This window comes from Anomalospiza imberbis, chromosome 9 (genome assembly GCF_031753505.1).
Source record: "Anomalospiza imberbis isolate Cuckoo-Finch-1a 21T00152 chromosome 9, ASM3175350v1, whole genome shotgun sequence".
Classification (NCBI taxonomy): domain Eukaryota; kingdom Metazoa; phylum Chordata; class Aves; order Passeriformes; family Viduidae; genus Anomalospiza; species Anomalospiza imberbis.
In genome coordinates this window covers 1366586-1381391 of record NC_089689.1, presented here as the reverse complement: position 1 = coordinate 1381391, position 14806 = coordinate 1366586, and the positions used below count along the sequence as shown (strand labels likewise).

General features: G+C 62.9%; 3 protein-coding genes across 4 annotated transcripts in view; 1 reads left to right on the top strand and 2 right to left on the bottom strand.

Moving 5' to 3' along the window:
* The window catches only part of PDE4DIP (phosphodiesterase 4D interacting protein), a 37482-nt gene extending 34557 nt beyond the window's left edge, over positions 1 to 2925 (bottom strand). The window contains exon 1 of one of the 2 annotated variants that reach the window (XM_068199251.1): positions 2630 to 2925. In XM_068199251.1, the coding sequence (XP_068055352.1) occupies positions 2630 to 2890 (261 nt within the window). In that variant the 5' untranslated portion in view covers positions 2891 to 2925. The remainder of the gene's footprint in view (positions 1 to 2629) is intronic. The other variant, XM_068199252.1, reaches the window with a different exon arrangement.
* A 3711-nt stretch (positions 2926 to 6636) lies between these two features.
* On the top strand, positions 6637 to 10209 carry PHGDH (phosphoglycerate dehydrogenase). The gene is made up of 12 exons (XM_068199240.1): positions 6637 to 6823; positions 7061 to 7212; positions 7395 to 7460; positions 7540 to 7594; positions 7678 to 7776; positions 7880 to 8012; positions 8092 to 8240; positions 8463 to 8615; positions 8735 to 8867; positions 9076 to 9203; positions 9399 to 9627; positions 9910 to 10209. Exons 1-12 carry the CDS (start codon positions 6686 to 6688, stop codon positions 10065 to 10067), a joined length of 1593 nt encoding a protein of 530 aa, XP_068055341.1. The 5' UTR covers positions 6637 to 6685; the 3' UTR covers positions 10068 to 10209.
* Positions 10210 to 10683: 474 nt separating this feature from the next.
* Positions 10684 to 14130, bottom strand: HMGCS2 (3-hydroxy-3-methylglutaryl-CoA synthase 2). Its single transcript, XM_068199241.1, has 9 exons — positions 13947 to 14130; positions 13260 to 13699; positions 12872 to 12997; positions 12434 to 12598; positions 12195 to 12363; positions 11940 to 12110; positions 11314 to 11420; positions 11100 to 11225; positions 10684 to 11019 (listed from the first exon to the last, which is right to left on the bottom strand). The coding sequence occupies exons 1-9, from the start codon at positions 14057 to 14059 to the stop codon at positions 10913 to 10915; spliced, it is 1524 nt and encodes a 507-aa protein (XP_068055342.1). The 5' UTR covers positions 14060 to 14130; the 3' UTR covers positions 10684 to 10912.
* Between the last annotated feature and the right edge of the window lie 676 nt (positions 14131 to 14806).

The following is a 14806-nucleotide window of genomic DNA, read 5'->3' as shown; positions in this document are numbered from 1 at the left end:
TTGGGTACCCTTTGTGGTTTTGCCCACAAGGAAAAATGCAAGCCTTGAGCAGTCCTACATCCCAGCATCAAGGGCCCAAGCAGGGGGTTAAGTTCTTGTGAGTCTATTGGATTAAAGAAGCCACTTCTGTACTCCTGCAAACCCCAGAAGAAACAGAACATGGACAGAATCCATCTAACATAAAGGACGTTTGTGTTAGGTACATAACATAAACAGACAGCAAGTTCTGAGAACTTTAGAATTATTATTAAGAGAACTGAGGTTGTGCCATCAGCTTGTTCCCATATACCTATGGCACTATACACCATAAATATATACCATATATATTTATGGGGAATGGGGGTTCAGTGTACACAGTTCCCTTTTTAATCTGTGTCAAAACGGGCTGGAAGAGACAGAGAACACTAGACATTAGTTGCCACTCTGTCAGTGACACTGGAACAAGATATTCCTATCTAGAGAAGGGCTTGCTGTCCCTGGTGGGGCAGTGACACAAGCAAAACAGATAAGGAAAGAACAAAGGAAAGGACAGAGTGAGAATTTTCGGGGGAATACCCGACTGACTGATACCAGGCCCTCCGGTGCTGGTTACAATGCTTCAGACTGGGACCCTGGCAGTGGTCTTAACAACCCAAAAATAACATTATGCCTGGGAAGCAAAATGTTACTGCTCAGGGCCACCCTTTAGGCGGGGCCATCCCAGGGCAGTGGCTGCCTGTGGGCTCTGGGGTGAGCGAGCCAAGCGCCCGCTTTCCCAAAGCCCAGCTGCCCAGCCAGCACCTCCACACAGCCAGAGTGGCAGCCCCATGCCTGGCCATGGGAATGCTGGGCCAGCAGGAGCCCAGGGCTCAGCCACAGCCACGGCTGGCTGGGCTGAGTGGGGGCTCCCCCCCCTCTACCCCTGTGCCCAACACTGGGAATTTGTTTGCTGTGAAGGGGAGGCCACTGCTGTGCTGCTGAGGCTGCAGGAGGACAAGAGCCCTTTCATGCCAGCCTGGAGCACGGAGCAGAGCTGCCGGCACAGCACAGAACGAGGGGGGCTGAGCCCTGGGGCCCCCCACTCACTGGGCAGCACTGCCCACCCACCCCCATGTACCTCCAAGCCCTGGCATGAGGGGCATCACACGTCCCTGACTCAGGGCACTCAGTGACTCACAGCACGTCCGCGGCATCACACCAGGGCCACTGCAGCCACGCGTCAGCACTGGCACCCCGGGCTGCCACCAGGGAGAGGGGACAATGAAGGGTTGGCAGACAGGGCGGGGGCACATGGGCTGTGTGAGAGTGGCTGCTGCCCATGGGGAAAGCATCCTGGGGTAAAGCATTCCCAAAGCACAGGGCACTAGAAGAGTGCAACAGCAACAGCAACTCACCTCCTTCTGCTGCTGGATCACCTCCTGCGGGGAGACAGATGGACGGGGATGGAGGGATGGATGGAGGGATGGACGGCAGGCCCCAGCCCTGTGCTCAGCAGCAGCCACTGCGTGCCAGTGGCTCCAGGCTGGCAGAGGGGCTGTGGCAAGGGCCGGGAAAGGCCAGGGAGAGTGTGGCAGCTCAGATGCCAAGCGTGGCACATCCAGCTCCCCGCTGACTCGTTGGCACAAATGTCTCAGCAGGGGCGGAGTGCCACCACGGAGGAGGTGGAGCGGGGCCAGCCGTCCCCAAACACGGTGGCTGCCTGAGTGTGCGAGCACAGCACGGGGCGCACGGCACGGCCACCCGCCGACCTGCGCACGGGGCACGGCAACAAGGTCTTCATTGAGCACGGCCGGCCGGGGGGAGCTGGGGCTGCCGCTACACTCTCCGGGCTGGGCGGCTCCCGGCGCGGCACCGCAGGCGTGGCAGCCGGGCAGCTCCCGGGGCCCGGCAGCCCTGGAGAGCTGCCGGCACAAACGGCCAGGCCAGCGGCTCGGCGCGGAATCGGGCATGGGCACAACCGGGGCAAGAGCAGGGGCGATGAAAACGGGGCTGGGGAGATGGGGCAAGCCAAGCTCCCCGCACCAACACCAGCATCCTGAAGCCCTTCCTTCAGGGCTGTGCTTGGCCCAGCACATCTCACATGCCCAGCGCCCCGAGGAGAGCTTAGTGATGGTGCAGGCACCAGCCCAGGATCCTACAGCACCCTACAGCTCTTACCCTCTCATCTGGCACACACACATTGCCCCCACACCCACAGGTCCCCATGGCACAGGTCAGCGAACACCAGTCCCCAGTGCTGGACAAGGCACTCCTGGTCCCTTTCGTGCTGACCAGTGGCTCCCGAGTTCTCTTGGGCTTGCCTGGTGCAGGGCCCAGAGAGCCACCAACCCAGGTCCCAAAGCCCCGCCACTAGTCCCAACCCGCGGGACCCCAGCAGCAGGAAGGGACATCCACGACCCACGGGAATGGGGCTTGGGCCAGGGGGCGTCCGGCCCTGCACAGCCCCGAGGGAGAACACTCTGATCCCGCCCGCATCCCGGCGGCACCGATGCCGGGGGGTTCCTGGGCCTCAACCTGTCGCGACATCAGCACAGCCCAGCGTGGGCACACGCAGCCCCCGCGTGCCCGGGACACGCGGACATCCCGACCCGCGTCACCCCGGACACGCGCACCCGCGGATGCCACACGCGCGCACGGACACGCTCCTCACCTCCGCCTCGGGGCTCGCATCCTGCCCCGCCGGGCTCCGCCGCACCGGGCCGGCTGGCACCGGGCCACGCACCGGCGGCACCGGGCCGGCCAGCACCGGGCCGGTCACCGGGGCACCGGGCCGGGCCGCCGGGTCCCCGCAGGCGCTGCCGAGCCGGCCCAGCGTGCGCCGGGGAGGCGGCTCTGCGGCACCGGCCGGCTCCGCCCGCTTCTGCTTCCCCTCCTGCTCCTCCTCCTCCTCCTCCCTGCCTCCATCCTTCATCTTTCCCTGCCTCCCAGCATCCTCCCCTCCCTCCCTCCTTCTGACCCCGCACCCTTCCTTCCCTCCCTCCATCCATTCCTCTGACCCTGCATCTTTCCTTCCCCTCTCCCTCCCTCTGCCTTCTCCCTGATCCGTGGGTCCATCCACCCTTAATCTCTCCAGCTGCCCCTCACCCAGGCACCATCCTGTCCCGGCTGACACATCCACACCCCCGCCCCAATTCCCCTCTCCACCCAGTCCCTCTGGACTGAGCCCCAATCCTTCCTCACACTTCAGTCACCCAGGAACAATCCATGATCCTTCCTCTCCCCTCTCAGTCCTTCTTCCAACTTCAGGCCTCCTGAAAAGACATCCGATTAGCCAAGATACCCCATGGCACCCTCAACATCCATCCTGACACCCCAATTACCTGCCCAGTCGTCCTTGGATGCCTCCATCCAAACGTGACATCCCCAATTCCCTTTGCCACCCCAGAACCTCATGAGTCCCTGGGTACTGTTCCAGTCCCTCAACACCCTCACTTGCTTTCTAATTGTCCATGACTTCCCAGTCCTCCACTGGGACATTCCTAGAGCCCTTGATCCCCATAAATCCCCTTGAACACCCACCATCCCAACCAATCATCCCCAATTTCCCCCACCCCTTTCCTCTTCTTTGCCACTCTCCATCCAGCTCCAATAACCCCAGTGCCCTTTGACAGCCCCAACTCCTTTACCTGCTCGACACCCTAATACCAGCACTGCCCCTGACTCCTCCCTGGCCCCATTCTCTCTGCAGGGACCCTCCCCCTAATTCCCTGCTGCTTGGCCCCATTCTCCTCTGTCCTGCACACCACAGCCCATCAAACAGCTGTCCCCCATGGCCACCCCCCTGCCACCAAGCAGAGTCTGCCCTTGTGTGGAATGACGACCAAGGAGCCAGGCGAGGGCTCAGGGTTCCTCTCATACCCTCTGTGTTACCTGTGTGGATGGAGAACCACAGAGCTGGTGGCAAGAAAGAAGGAGGAGGTCCTGTGGTGATGGGGTGATTCTGCTTTGGCTCTGACACATGGATCAGTCATATGACCAGAAATTTGGAGGACACGGTGGCCAAAAAAAGTAACTTTTGTCTGATTAAGGGCCAATTAAATATTAACACACACTCCCTGCATATGCTAATAAGCTTAATGGTACATGTTACCATATCTATAGCTCCATACTCTCCACTTAGGTTGTGCTCTACATAACAGAGGAGTAGGGAGAGAAGTTTGGGCTGGATATAAGGAGGGTAGGAATTTTATCTGATTAGGAGGAAGACCCAAAAATACCTGGGAGACAGAATGGGCTACTCTCCTCTCCCTCCTCCCTAGTGGGGACACCCTCGTGGTAAGTGTCTGCATACAATTATTATTATCATCACACAACATTATTGTTACTGTTAAAACTCTATTGCAGCTGCTGAGTTTATCACCAGCAATTCTGTATCTGTATTTCTGCTGCTCCCATATACTGCACTATTCACGAATCTGTGATTATGAAGGTTTTTATGGAATGCGACCAAACCTAGGGTGTTGAATTAATAAGCTGCACTATTTGTGAAGCTACACTCATGGAATTTCTTGCTGAACGTGGCCAGACCTATAGTGCCAAATTGGTTATACTCAGAAATTTCAGCTCAGCTGTCCCCAGCCCCCTGATCTGTGAAGCGCAGCTGGAACACAGGTGGGTTTATTTTCTGCCAAATTTCTTACTCTAAACGCAACACCTGGTACAAATGGGGTCAGCAGAGGGGTGCTGTGCCGCCCCTGTCCTCCCCACTTCATCCCCATTGTGACTCATCAGCCACCACAGCCCCAGTTCCCCGGCACCCATCCCGCTGGCCCTGCCACCTTTGGGTCCCCTCCAGCCTTTGGGTGCCCTCCATCTGGCTCTCTTGGGGGCCAGGGAGTGGGGGGACACGCCTGCTGGCACAGCCACCCCGCCAGCACTGCCAGTGTCCCAGCAGGCCCGCGGCGAGGCCCGGGGTGCCGTGGGGCTGTGCCTCTGGCCACGATCCCCAGGAGAGGGCACCAGCTGGCCGGGAAAAGCCGGCAAATGCGCTGCCACAGGCAGCGGTGACTTGGCCACGCGTGTCCTCCGCACAAACATGCCACAGGCGTGGGAGAGGAACCACTGAGACCCAGGGCAAGCCCGGGCGGTGCCGGCACGGGGAGCAGGGCGCCGGGATGGCAGGTCCTGGTGTGTCCTCCGGCCACCTGGAGCAAGGTCCCAATGGCTAAAAGAGAGGCTGGCGCCGGCGCCCGGCTGTGCCAAGCGCTGCGGGGCCGCGGGCCGTGTCCCAGCCTCAGCAGGTCCCGTAGGGCGGCTGCCCCCAGCCCACGCCACGCGGGAGGCCGTGGCGAGGCTGCCCTGTCGCGGTGCCCGGGTCACAGTTCCCTGCCGAGGGGCCGCTTCGGGATCGCTGCAGATTTCACCAGCCGCTGCCCTTGACCGCATCTCTCACCCCGCGCCGGCCGCCCTGGACTTTCCCCGCTCTGGCGTCACGGTTGTTCCCTGGCCGCGGCTGCAGGACAGCACCGGCTGTAGGTGGTGCCAGGCTGTGCGCAGCTCCAGGCTGTACATAGTGCTGGGCTCTCCACCTCGGCGGCGCTGCCTGTGGCGAGGACGGTCATCCTAATTCTGGCCACCTCCTGTCTGCTAGGACAGCTCCGTCACTTGGGCTCTGCTTGGTTTAACAGCCTCCGGGGCCACCCAGGTCTCACACAGGGCGCTTTGGTCCAGACCTGCTGCCCGGGGCACGCAGAGCCTGGGGACGGGCCCAATCCCATTAGGACCTGGCTTGGCAGCACCGGGTGGGTTCTGCCCACCCCCCATGCGTGGAAAGTGGCGGAAGGCAGGGCCAGCCCCTCAGCCCCTGCTCCCCGTGGGCAGGATCTGGGCTGTGTCTGGTCCAGGTGCCCTGTGAAGGTCTGGCCGCGTCCCTTGCCATCCACATGTCCGGTCTCCCGGATCCCTCACCATCGTGTCTCAGGGCCAGCACTTCCCACTGCGAGGTCACTGGACGCAGTCACCTGGCTCTTGCTACATGGAGGGCGTTTGCTGGGTGGCTCCCATGCACCCCACGGCATTGGGAGCCAGGGGCCAGGGCTGGGCCCGTGTCCCCGGCACCTTATCAGGGGCATTGCTCAACAGCAGACACGAAGTCGGGGGTGGGCAGGGGCCGCGGCGCTCTCTCACTTCTGAGCTGTGGCGTCTGGGGAATCCCCATTCCTGGGCGAGCTGGGGAGGGCATGTCTGGGTTCGCCATGGGCTGGGCTGCTCCCTGCCAGCGGCACCCCCAGCTTTGTGGGGAGTCACCCGCGCCATCGTGGCTGCCACTGCCGTCCCCCTCCTGCCTTACTGAGCTGTCATATACGGGACGGAGAAACTGAGGCACGGACGCGGTGCGCAGGGTCGGGACACGCTGGCCCCGGTTTTCGTGGCTCCCCGACCCACGGGGTCCTGGGAGGGCACCTCCTTCCTTTTCTCTGGGGCTGCTGGGGGGCCCGGCCCAGACCGGGCCCCGCACCCCTCGCCTCCTCCCTCCCTCCCTCCCCCCGGGGGCGGGGGGGATGAGGAGGGGACCGGGCGGGCTGGGGCGGGGAGGGGAAGGAGGTGGGATTATGGAGACGGGACCCAATGAGCCCGAAAAACGTGCACCGCTCGCAGCCCTTTTAGCGCGGCGGAGGGGCAGCAGCAGCCTCTCGGCGGCGTGCGGAGAGAGCCGGCACCCCCGTTCCGTCCAGTCCCTCCCCGTCCCGCCGGGCCCGCTCCCGCCATGGCACTGGGCAAGCTGCAGAAAGTGCTGATCAGCGAAAGCCTGGACCCCTGCTGCCGGGAGATCCTGCAGGCCGGCGGGCTCCGGGTGACGGAGAAGCCCGGGCTGAGCAAGGAGGAGCTGCTGCGGGAGATCCGGGTGAGGCAGGGCTGCACCCACGCGTGGGTGCGTGGGTGGGTGGGCACAGCTGCAGGCCGGCGGTCCCGGGTGGCAGCGGACCCCTTCGACCGGTCCCCGCCTCCCGTCTGATGCAAGAGCCCGGCCGGTTTCGCACGGCAGATCCCGGACCCCGGCAGCGGCTGTCCCCGTCCCGTCACCCAGCCGGGACCACCGACCCCGACCCTGGTCCCATTCGCCGTGTCTGTCACCCCTTAGGACTGCGATGGGCTCATCGTCCGCTCGGCCACCAAAGTCACGGCCGAGGTTCTGGAGGCGGCAGAGAGGCTGCAGGTGGTGGGCAGAGCCGGCACCGGCGTGGACAATGTGGACGTGGAGGCAGCCACCAGGAAAGGCGTCTTGGTCATGAAGTAAGAGCAGGAGTGTGGGGACATCCGTGCCCGTGATCCTGGGGAGGCCGGGGAGACTTCAATAGGGTGCCCTCCCCACCCATGGCACCCCTGGCACGACCCTGTGTGCCTCCATCCTTACGGGGCACAGATCCCTGTCAGCCCGGGGGACACACACCAGTGACACCACTCTCCATCCCCAGCACGCCCACTGGGAACAGCCTCAGCGCCGCCGAGCTCACCTGTGGGATGATCCTGTGCCTGGCCAGGTGAGAACAAGGCAGGATGGGGACAGGTGTGCCCTACAGCCCCCTACCTACTCCGCACTGACCACAGCCTCCTTTTCAGGCAGATCCCGCAGGCAGCTGCCTCCATGAAGGAGGGCAAGTGGGACCGTAAGAAGGTAGGAGGCAGTGAAGCACCTCTGGGTGGGGGTGTCCATGTGGGGTGTCTCACTCACTCACTCACTCTCCCTGTACTCTCCAGTACATGGGCATGGAGCTGAACGGGAAGACGCTGGCCGTGCTGGGGCTGGGACGCATCGGCAGGGAGGTGGCCATTCGTATGCAGGCTTTTGGCATGAAGGTGAGGAGATAGGGCAGGGAGGAACGATGGGGAGCATAGACCTCCCTGACCTGGCCAGAGCCACCGTGCCAGGCTGTAAGAGTGAGCGCCCGCTCTGCCTCAGACCATCGGCTACGATCCCATCATCACCCCTGATGTCTCAGCCACCTTTGGTGTGGAGCAGCTGCCGCTGGAGCAGATCTGGCCCCGCTGCGACTTCATCACGGTGCACACGCCGCTGCTGCCCTCCACCACGGGTATGAAGCGGGCATGGTCACAGGGAGGTTTGGGGAGAGCTGGGGAAGCCCCCTTCTTCTCACAGCCCTCCTTCTGCAGGGCTCCTGAATGACAGCACCTTTGCCAAGTGCCGCCGTGGCGTGCAGGTGGTGAACTGTGCCCGTGGTGGCATCGTGGATGAGGGCGCGCTGCTGCGGGCGCTGCAGTCGGGGCAGTGTGGTGGGGCTGCCCTTGATGTCTTCACACAGGTGAGTGGGGCTGTGGGGACCCTCCGAGCTTGGCTTTCTCTCAGCACCGCCTTAATTTTGCCCAAACCAGGGCAGGGCAGCCTAGCAAACGCTGTGGGGCTGGGACCAGGAACAGCCCTCAGCATCTCTCCTTGCAAAGGAGGTGGGGTAAATGCCCCCTGCTCCCTCCGAGCTCCCAGGTAGGTGCTGGGAGCTGATGGCAGGATGGAACTACATCTGCAGGAGCCCCCAAAGGACTGTGACCTGGTGAAGCATCCCAATGTCATTTCCTGCCCACATCTGGGTGCCAGCACACGGGAGGCACAGAGCCGCTGCGGCAAGGAAATCGCCATGCAGATCGTGGACATGGCCACGGGGAAGGGGCTGACCGGCGTAGTGAGTCCTCTGCAGCACCTGACCTCCTCAGTTACCCCAGGTGTAACCCATGGGTGCACTGGGAGCAATGCTCCATGGGGGATCCCTGGCAGGCTCTCACCACTCACTCTCTCCTGCAGGTTAATGGGCAGGCTCTCAGCAAGGCTTTTGCACCCCAGACCAAGCCCTGGATCACCCTGGCCAAGGCCCTGGGCACGGTGCTGTGCACGGCGGGCAAGCAAGTACAGGGCAGCGTGCAGGTCTGCACCCTAGGTGAGCCTGGGTGTGGAGACCCCACTGGGCAGGCAGGAGAACAGACAGACAGGAGGGTGGTTAACAGTGGGATTGGAGCCCTAGAGTGTGCAGGGAAGGATGGATGGATGGACTGGGTGGGTGGAAGGACCAGCCCCAGGCTGGCCACTCCACTGCGGGCCTGACTTCTCTGCTGCTGGCTCATGCACACCTCCTCCCTGCACCCCAGGGACACCCCTGAAGGAGGCTGGGAGCTACCTGACGCCTGCTGTGGCCGCGGGCATGCTGGCTGGAGGGACGCAGAAGGAAGTGACCCTGGTTAACGCCATACTGCTGGCCCAGGAGGCTGGGCTGAAGGTACGTAGACACCCCGGCTCTGCAGCCCAGCTTGGTGTGCCTTCCCCACCAAGCAGCATGAGCCTGGAGACACCCTACCACACTGCTAATGCAGCATTGACGCTGGGCGTTCCCTGGAGTGCTTCCGAGGACATCCCTTCCCTGCCCCAGCCACACCCAGGACCTGGGCACTGAGTGTCCGTGTCTCTCTGGCAGGTCACAACCACCCACAGCGATGTGGCCCCCGAGCCTGACAGCAGCACCGGTCTGGTGCAGGTGTCCCTGCAGGGCACCCCACACCAGGTGACGGGGACGGTGCAGGGCAGCACCCCGGTCCTGCGGCAGATCAATGGGGCCACCTTCAAGCTGCCAGCCCCGGTGTCTGGCCCTATCCTCATCTACAGAGCCAAAGCCTCTGACACCAGTGCTCTGGCCACGCTGACCGGTGAGTCCCTGTGTCAGCCCTGAGCTGCAGGGACAGCCTGGGGGAACCCCCGCACCCGACCCCGGCTGCAGCAGATGCTGCCTGGATGGATGGATGGATGGATGGATGGATGGGGGGTTTGGGCAGGGGGTTGTGTGATGCTGAGCAAAGGACTTGGGGTGGAGGAAGAAATGGAATCATGAACCTCTGAGCAGGGGGTTGGGGCGAGCAGAGGCTCAGCTCCCGGCTGGGTGCTAGGCCAGTGGGCAGCCCGTGGTCCCTAATTCCTGTGCTCCTCTCTAGGGCTGCTGAGCAAGGCAGGGGCCCAGCTCCTGTCCTACCACAGCTCCAGCACGGTGGCAGGGGAGCAGTGGAGTGTCGTGGGGCTCTCAGCCCCCCTGTCCAACCTCGGCGAGCTAAAGCCATGTGTCACAGAAATCTTCCAGCTCCACCTGCCGTAGACCCCGACTGCTGACAAGGACTCTCCCCACGGCCACAGCATCTGGACCCTCCCCCAGCTGGGGAATCATTGCACATGGTCATCCCTGACCCCCACACTAGGTTTGGGGTGGCCCCACGTTCAATAAAGGGTCTAGAAGGAGAGAGCATGTGGTGCCTTGTCTGTGTGGTCCTTTGTCCTCAACCCCAAACCCCCTCCCTCCTGCCCCTGCTGTTCCCCGGCCCTGCTGCTGTTTGCTGAAGGGTGCAAAGGTTCCTGTGGCTGCCGAGGTCCTGTCTGGCCACAGTCCCGTGATGGGACATGGCCCAGAGAGCAGCACTGCAAGGGGCACGAGAACCCCCGTGAGCCACCGTGTCGCCTGTGCCCTCCTGCCCACAGGTTTTACCATGAGGATGTTTCAATTTAATGACATCATGAGGAAAATGCCATCTTGTCCCCGTAAACTGGCAACTGGAGGCTGAGGCTTGAGTCCCCCAGACTGTCAGGGCATATTCCCATGTCTAACAGGGCAAGTGGCCATGGAATACGTCCCGTAAGTAGCTGTGATCCAGACTGGTGGTTGTTAATTGAGAGGGACCTGGGGCGGGAGGAGACCATTCAAGACCAGGAGCCAGAGCCGGGCTGCTGCCCCCTCCCATCCACACCTTTATTCCCCTGCACTGCCCAGGTATTTGCAGAAGACGCTGCCATCTTCAACAGCTCTGGGGCCCGAGCCACTACTGGCCATTCCCCACCCATACAAAGGGAACTTTCCCACACAGGCCAGCCCTGGATGTGGGGAATGAACAGGGATGACAGTGGGAGAGCATCCCCCTCCCCAGGGCTCACCACTTTGGTGATCCCACTCTAGATGGGCTTCCTGGCATATTCGCGGCGGTACTTGGAATCCACCCGGGTCAGGTACCAGGTTCCAGGGAAGAGATCCGCCTGGGAGCCGTGGGGAGCGTGGTCGGCTGCAGGGAGAGGGCAGTGATGCTCCGGGGTGCTGTGGGGTCCCAACAGGGCAGGCTCAGATCCCCCCAGCCCCGCTCACCCAAGTGATGGGTTTCCTCCCGTCGCTTCATGATCTCGGCGAAGTCCTGTGGGGCCACACGCTTGCGGGCATCCAGGCGAGTGGGCAGGTCAGCCAGGCTGGAGACCAGCTTGTCCAGGGGTGAGCCTGGCAAGGGGCACCCTGCGTGTGAGATGGCAGCACTGACAGCCCACGCTGCCCTCCCTTCCCAGTCCCTCTCTCCCCTGGGGCCCACCTGGGGCTGCATCCTCTGAGACACGGAAGGAGAACATGCTGGCAGCCAGTCCCGAGCCGTAGGAGAAGGCACCGATCCGGGAGCCGGCCAGGTCCCGTGCTGAGCACCTGAAGCGAGAGGTGAGGGGGTTACAGGACATTTGGGCTGAGGGGGAGATGGGGATACAGGACCGTGGGGGCAGTGTAGGGGGCTGCCTCCTTTGTAGGCAGGCAGATCCTTGGGGCCACGTTTCTGAGGAAGCGTAGCCCTGGAGTGCAGTGGTGCCAGGAAGCCCCAGGACAAGGCTTTTGTTCCCCTCAGAGCCTGTCTGTTCCCATGACTCCTTTCCCATGGGGTCACTCATTCTACTGGGCATGACAACAAGGGTTTTCATCCTCCTGGTGATGACAGAAGGGCTTTATGCACTGGCCCAACTCCAGCAAGCTGGGATGAAAAGTCTGGCAGGGAGATGGTCTGGAGCAGGATGCTTCCACACTGAGGGTTGTGTGCAATGAAAGGATCAGGTCCTGTTGAGGCAGGGGGAGATGAGGGCTGGGAGATGAGTTCTGCCCCTCTATCCAGCCAGGGAGTGCCGTCCCCAAAATTACTTCCTCTCTCTCCCCAAGCCAGTATTTTGGGGGACTCACTGGGACAGGAGGGAGGCCAGGCAGCCATACATGGATGGCGTGTACATGTTGCCATTGCGGGAAGAGAGGAGCAGGGAGGGCTTGGTCTTCTGGTTGAAGATGTCCTGGCTGGCTGCCTGGAATGCCTTCTCCACCTCCTTGCTGGTGTAGGTGTCCTCCAGCTTCACACCGCTGCCCAGAGAGAGACCAGCTGGAACCCCAGACCAGCACATCCCTGGCTGGGCTGTGGGATGGGGACACAGCACAGGCACCCACCGGAAGGACTGCAGCCCCTTGTAGAGACCGGAGGCTGTGTCGGGGTTGGGGGAGGCCAAGAAGTCATTCAGCAGCAGCCGTCCCACCGACTTCTGCACCAGCTTGCAGAAGGGCGAGTGGAAGATGATGTACTTGAAGTCATCGAGGGTGAAGGGCCTCTGGATGCCAGCTGGGAGGCGACACGGGGCCATCAGTATCCAGGGGGCTGCACTGGGCACCCCAGGGGCGCTGCCACTCACCCTGCTGCCACTGGGTCTGCGCCTTCCGTCGGTACACAGCGTAGCAGCGGTCCAGTGCCCGCAGGTAGCACTGGATGGACAGCTGCCCGTCCACCACCGGGTACTCAGAGGACAGATTCGGCTTGTAGAAGTCATAGGCGTGCTCCATGTGGGTTCCACGCAGGCCTGGGGGCACAGGGAGAGCCAGCTGTCAGAGAGCATTGGGAGGTCCCAGCTCAGTGGCAAACACCCAGGGTGCTGCCTGCCATGCCACCCCTGGAATCCAGCAGCCTCCCTGAGTCCTGCACAGTGCCCACAGGGATGTGGATATCCAGCATCCTGGATGGAGTACCCAGCAGGGTCTGGCTGAGCAGCTCTGCCCAAGGCTGGGGCATTGATGTGTGGCCCCCAGGGGCAGCACCCATCAGCTCGCCACTCCCAGGGCCTCCCGACACCAACCTCTCTCCAGCACCAGCGGGGCGTTGGGTCCCACCAGCATGGCGATGGCACCGGCACCTCCCGTGGGCCGTGCGTTCCCCGTGGCGTAGACAGCGATGTCCCCACACACCACCACGGCGTAGCGACCTAGGGGAGGACAGAGGGACTGGCAGGGCCACCAGTGGGTGGAAGCCTCCATCCCACGGCCCTTGTCTGTTCCCATCTCCATGCTGCCAGGTGTCGCACCAAGATGGGCAAGAAACAGGGGTGATGGAGAGCCTGGAGGCACGGTGGCTCCCTTTGCAGTTGGAGCATCTTTGGCTTTCAGGCCACCTCTTGCCTCCTTTCCCTGTCCCAACAGCACCCACCCAGCATCCAGCCCCACGGCACGGTCCCTGCCTGTACTCACCATCCCAGGCACTGGATTCCACCCAGGCGGCCGCGTTGAAGAGCGAGGCTGTGCCCCCGTAGCAGGCATTGGTGGTGTCGATGCCCTCCACATCAGTGTTGCCAGAGTCATGGAAAAGTTGCATGAGGACGGTCTTGACGGCTTTGGATTTGTCAATGACGGTCTCGGTGCCCACCTCCAGGCGGCCGATGGCGTCCCAGGAGAGGCGCCCGCGCTCCACCAGCCGCTGCACCACGGTCAGGCACAGGGAGTTGATGTCCTCGTGGGCGGCGCAGAAGCCCATCTGCTTCTGGCCCAGGCCCCGTGTGTACTTGCCGGCCTCCACGCCATCAAACCGCTCCAGCTCCTCCTGATCCACGTACTGGGCAGGGAAGTACACCTCCAGGGCCAGGATGCCCACGTCCTTGGGCCAAGCACCAGTCCCAGCAGCACTGGAGAGGCTGTGGGACAGAGCGAGTGGCAACCATACCGTGGCAGCCTTGGGCACAGAGGGTGGCCCTGCGGAGATGCCACCACTGAGCAGCCCAGGCTGGGAGCACCCCAAATCCCTGGTAGCTCCTTGTGCCCGGCAGTGCTGCAGGAAGGAGGGAGAGGCTCCCCTTTCCCAGCAAGGTGTAAGAGCTCAGCCAGCTCCCCAGCCCTACCCTGGTTACGTGTCCAGCCCCCCTGATCCATGTAGATGCTCACCATGCCCTCTGCCAAGCCGTGGGGTGTTGGGCGCCCCGGGGTGCCAGCTCCGGCCCCGGCGGTGCCCACCTCGCCCCCCAGCAGCGCGCGGCGCGCCCCACCAAGCGCAGCATCTTCACCCCGGCCACTGTGCGGAAGAAGGGACGGCCGGCCGGACAGATGGACAGCGGGATGGGCCTTGCGTAGTGCTTTTATAAACTACGTGGGCAGCCCGGCACAGCCCTCCTGGCCTTTATCAGCCTGCCGGACCCTGGCGCTCAAAGGTCACCGAGCGCCAGCCAACACAGCAGGGGCAGCGCAGCTTCGGAGGGGGGAGCTTGCGAGGTGTCTTCGTCTTGTGTGCCCCAAAACCTGGGGACACGGAGCCGGAGCCGGGGCTGAGCAGCCGGACGGGCTGTCCCGCAGCCCCGGCTGCCCTGGGGCAGCGGCGGCTCCGGTGCCAGGCTCGCCGACACGGCTGTGGTCACTGTGGGTGCTCCCCGGCACCACCCGCGCTGCCCGGGGCGCAGTCCACGCCTGACACGTGCCGCAGCTCTGGGGGGGTAAAAACCCCATGAGCTGGGTGGGGGCAGAGCCATCTTCAAAGCAGCAGAGCAAACAGCCACGTGATGCCTGTGGCAAGATAACAGTGACACAAAAGGGACCTTTGGTCCCGGTGCTGCTGTCAACATGGCCATGGGTCCGTGTCACAGGCCCCGGATCCCTGTGGAGCTGTCTGCACCTGGGGGACCACCTGTCCCCATACCTGCACACCCACGGCAGCTCCCGTCCCCACCCACATCTGTGTCCCAGGTCTCCGCGTCTGCACTCTAGGGACACTCCTGTCCCCCCAGCTGCTCCCCAGGGACGCCTGTGGTGTT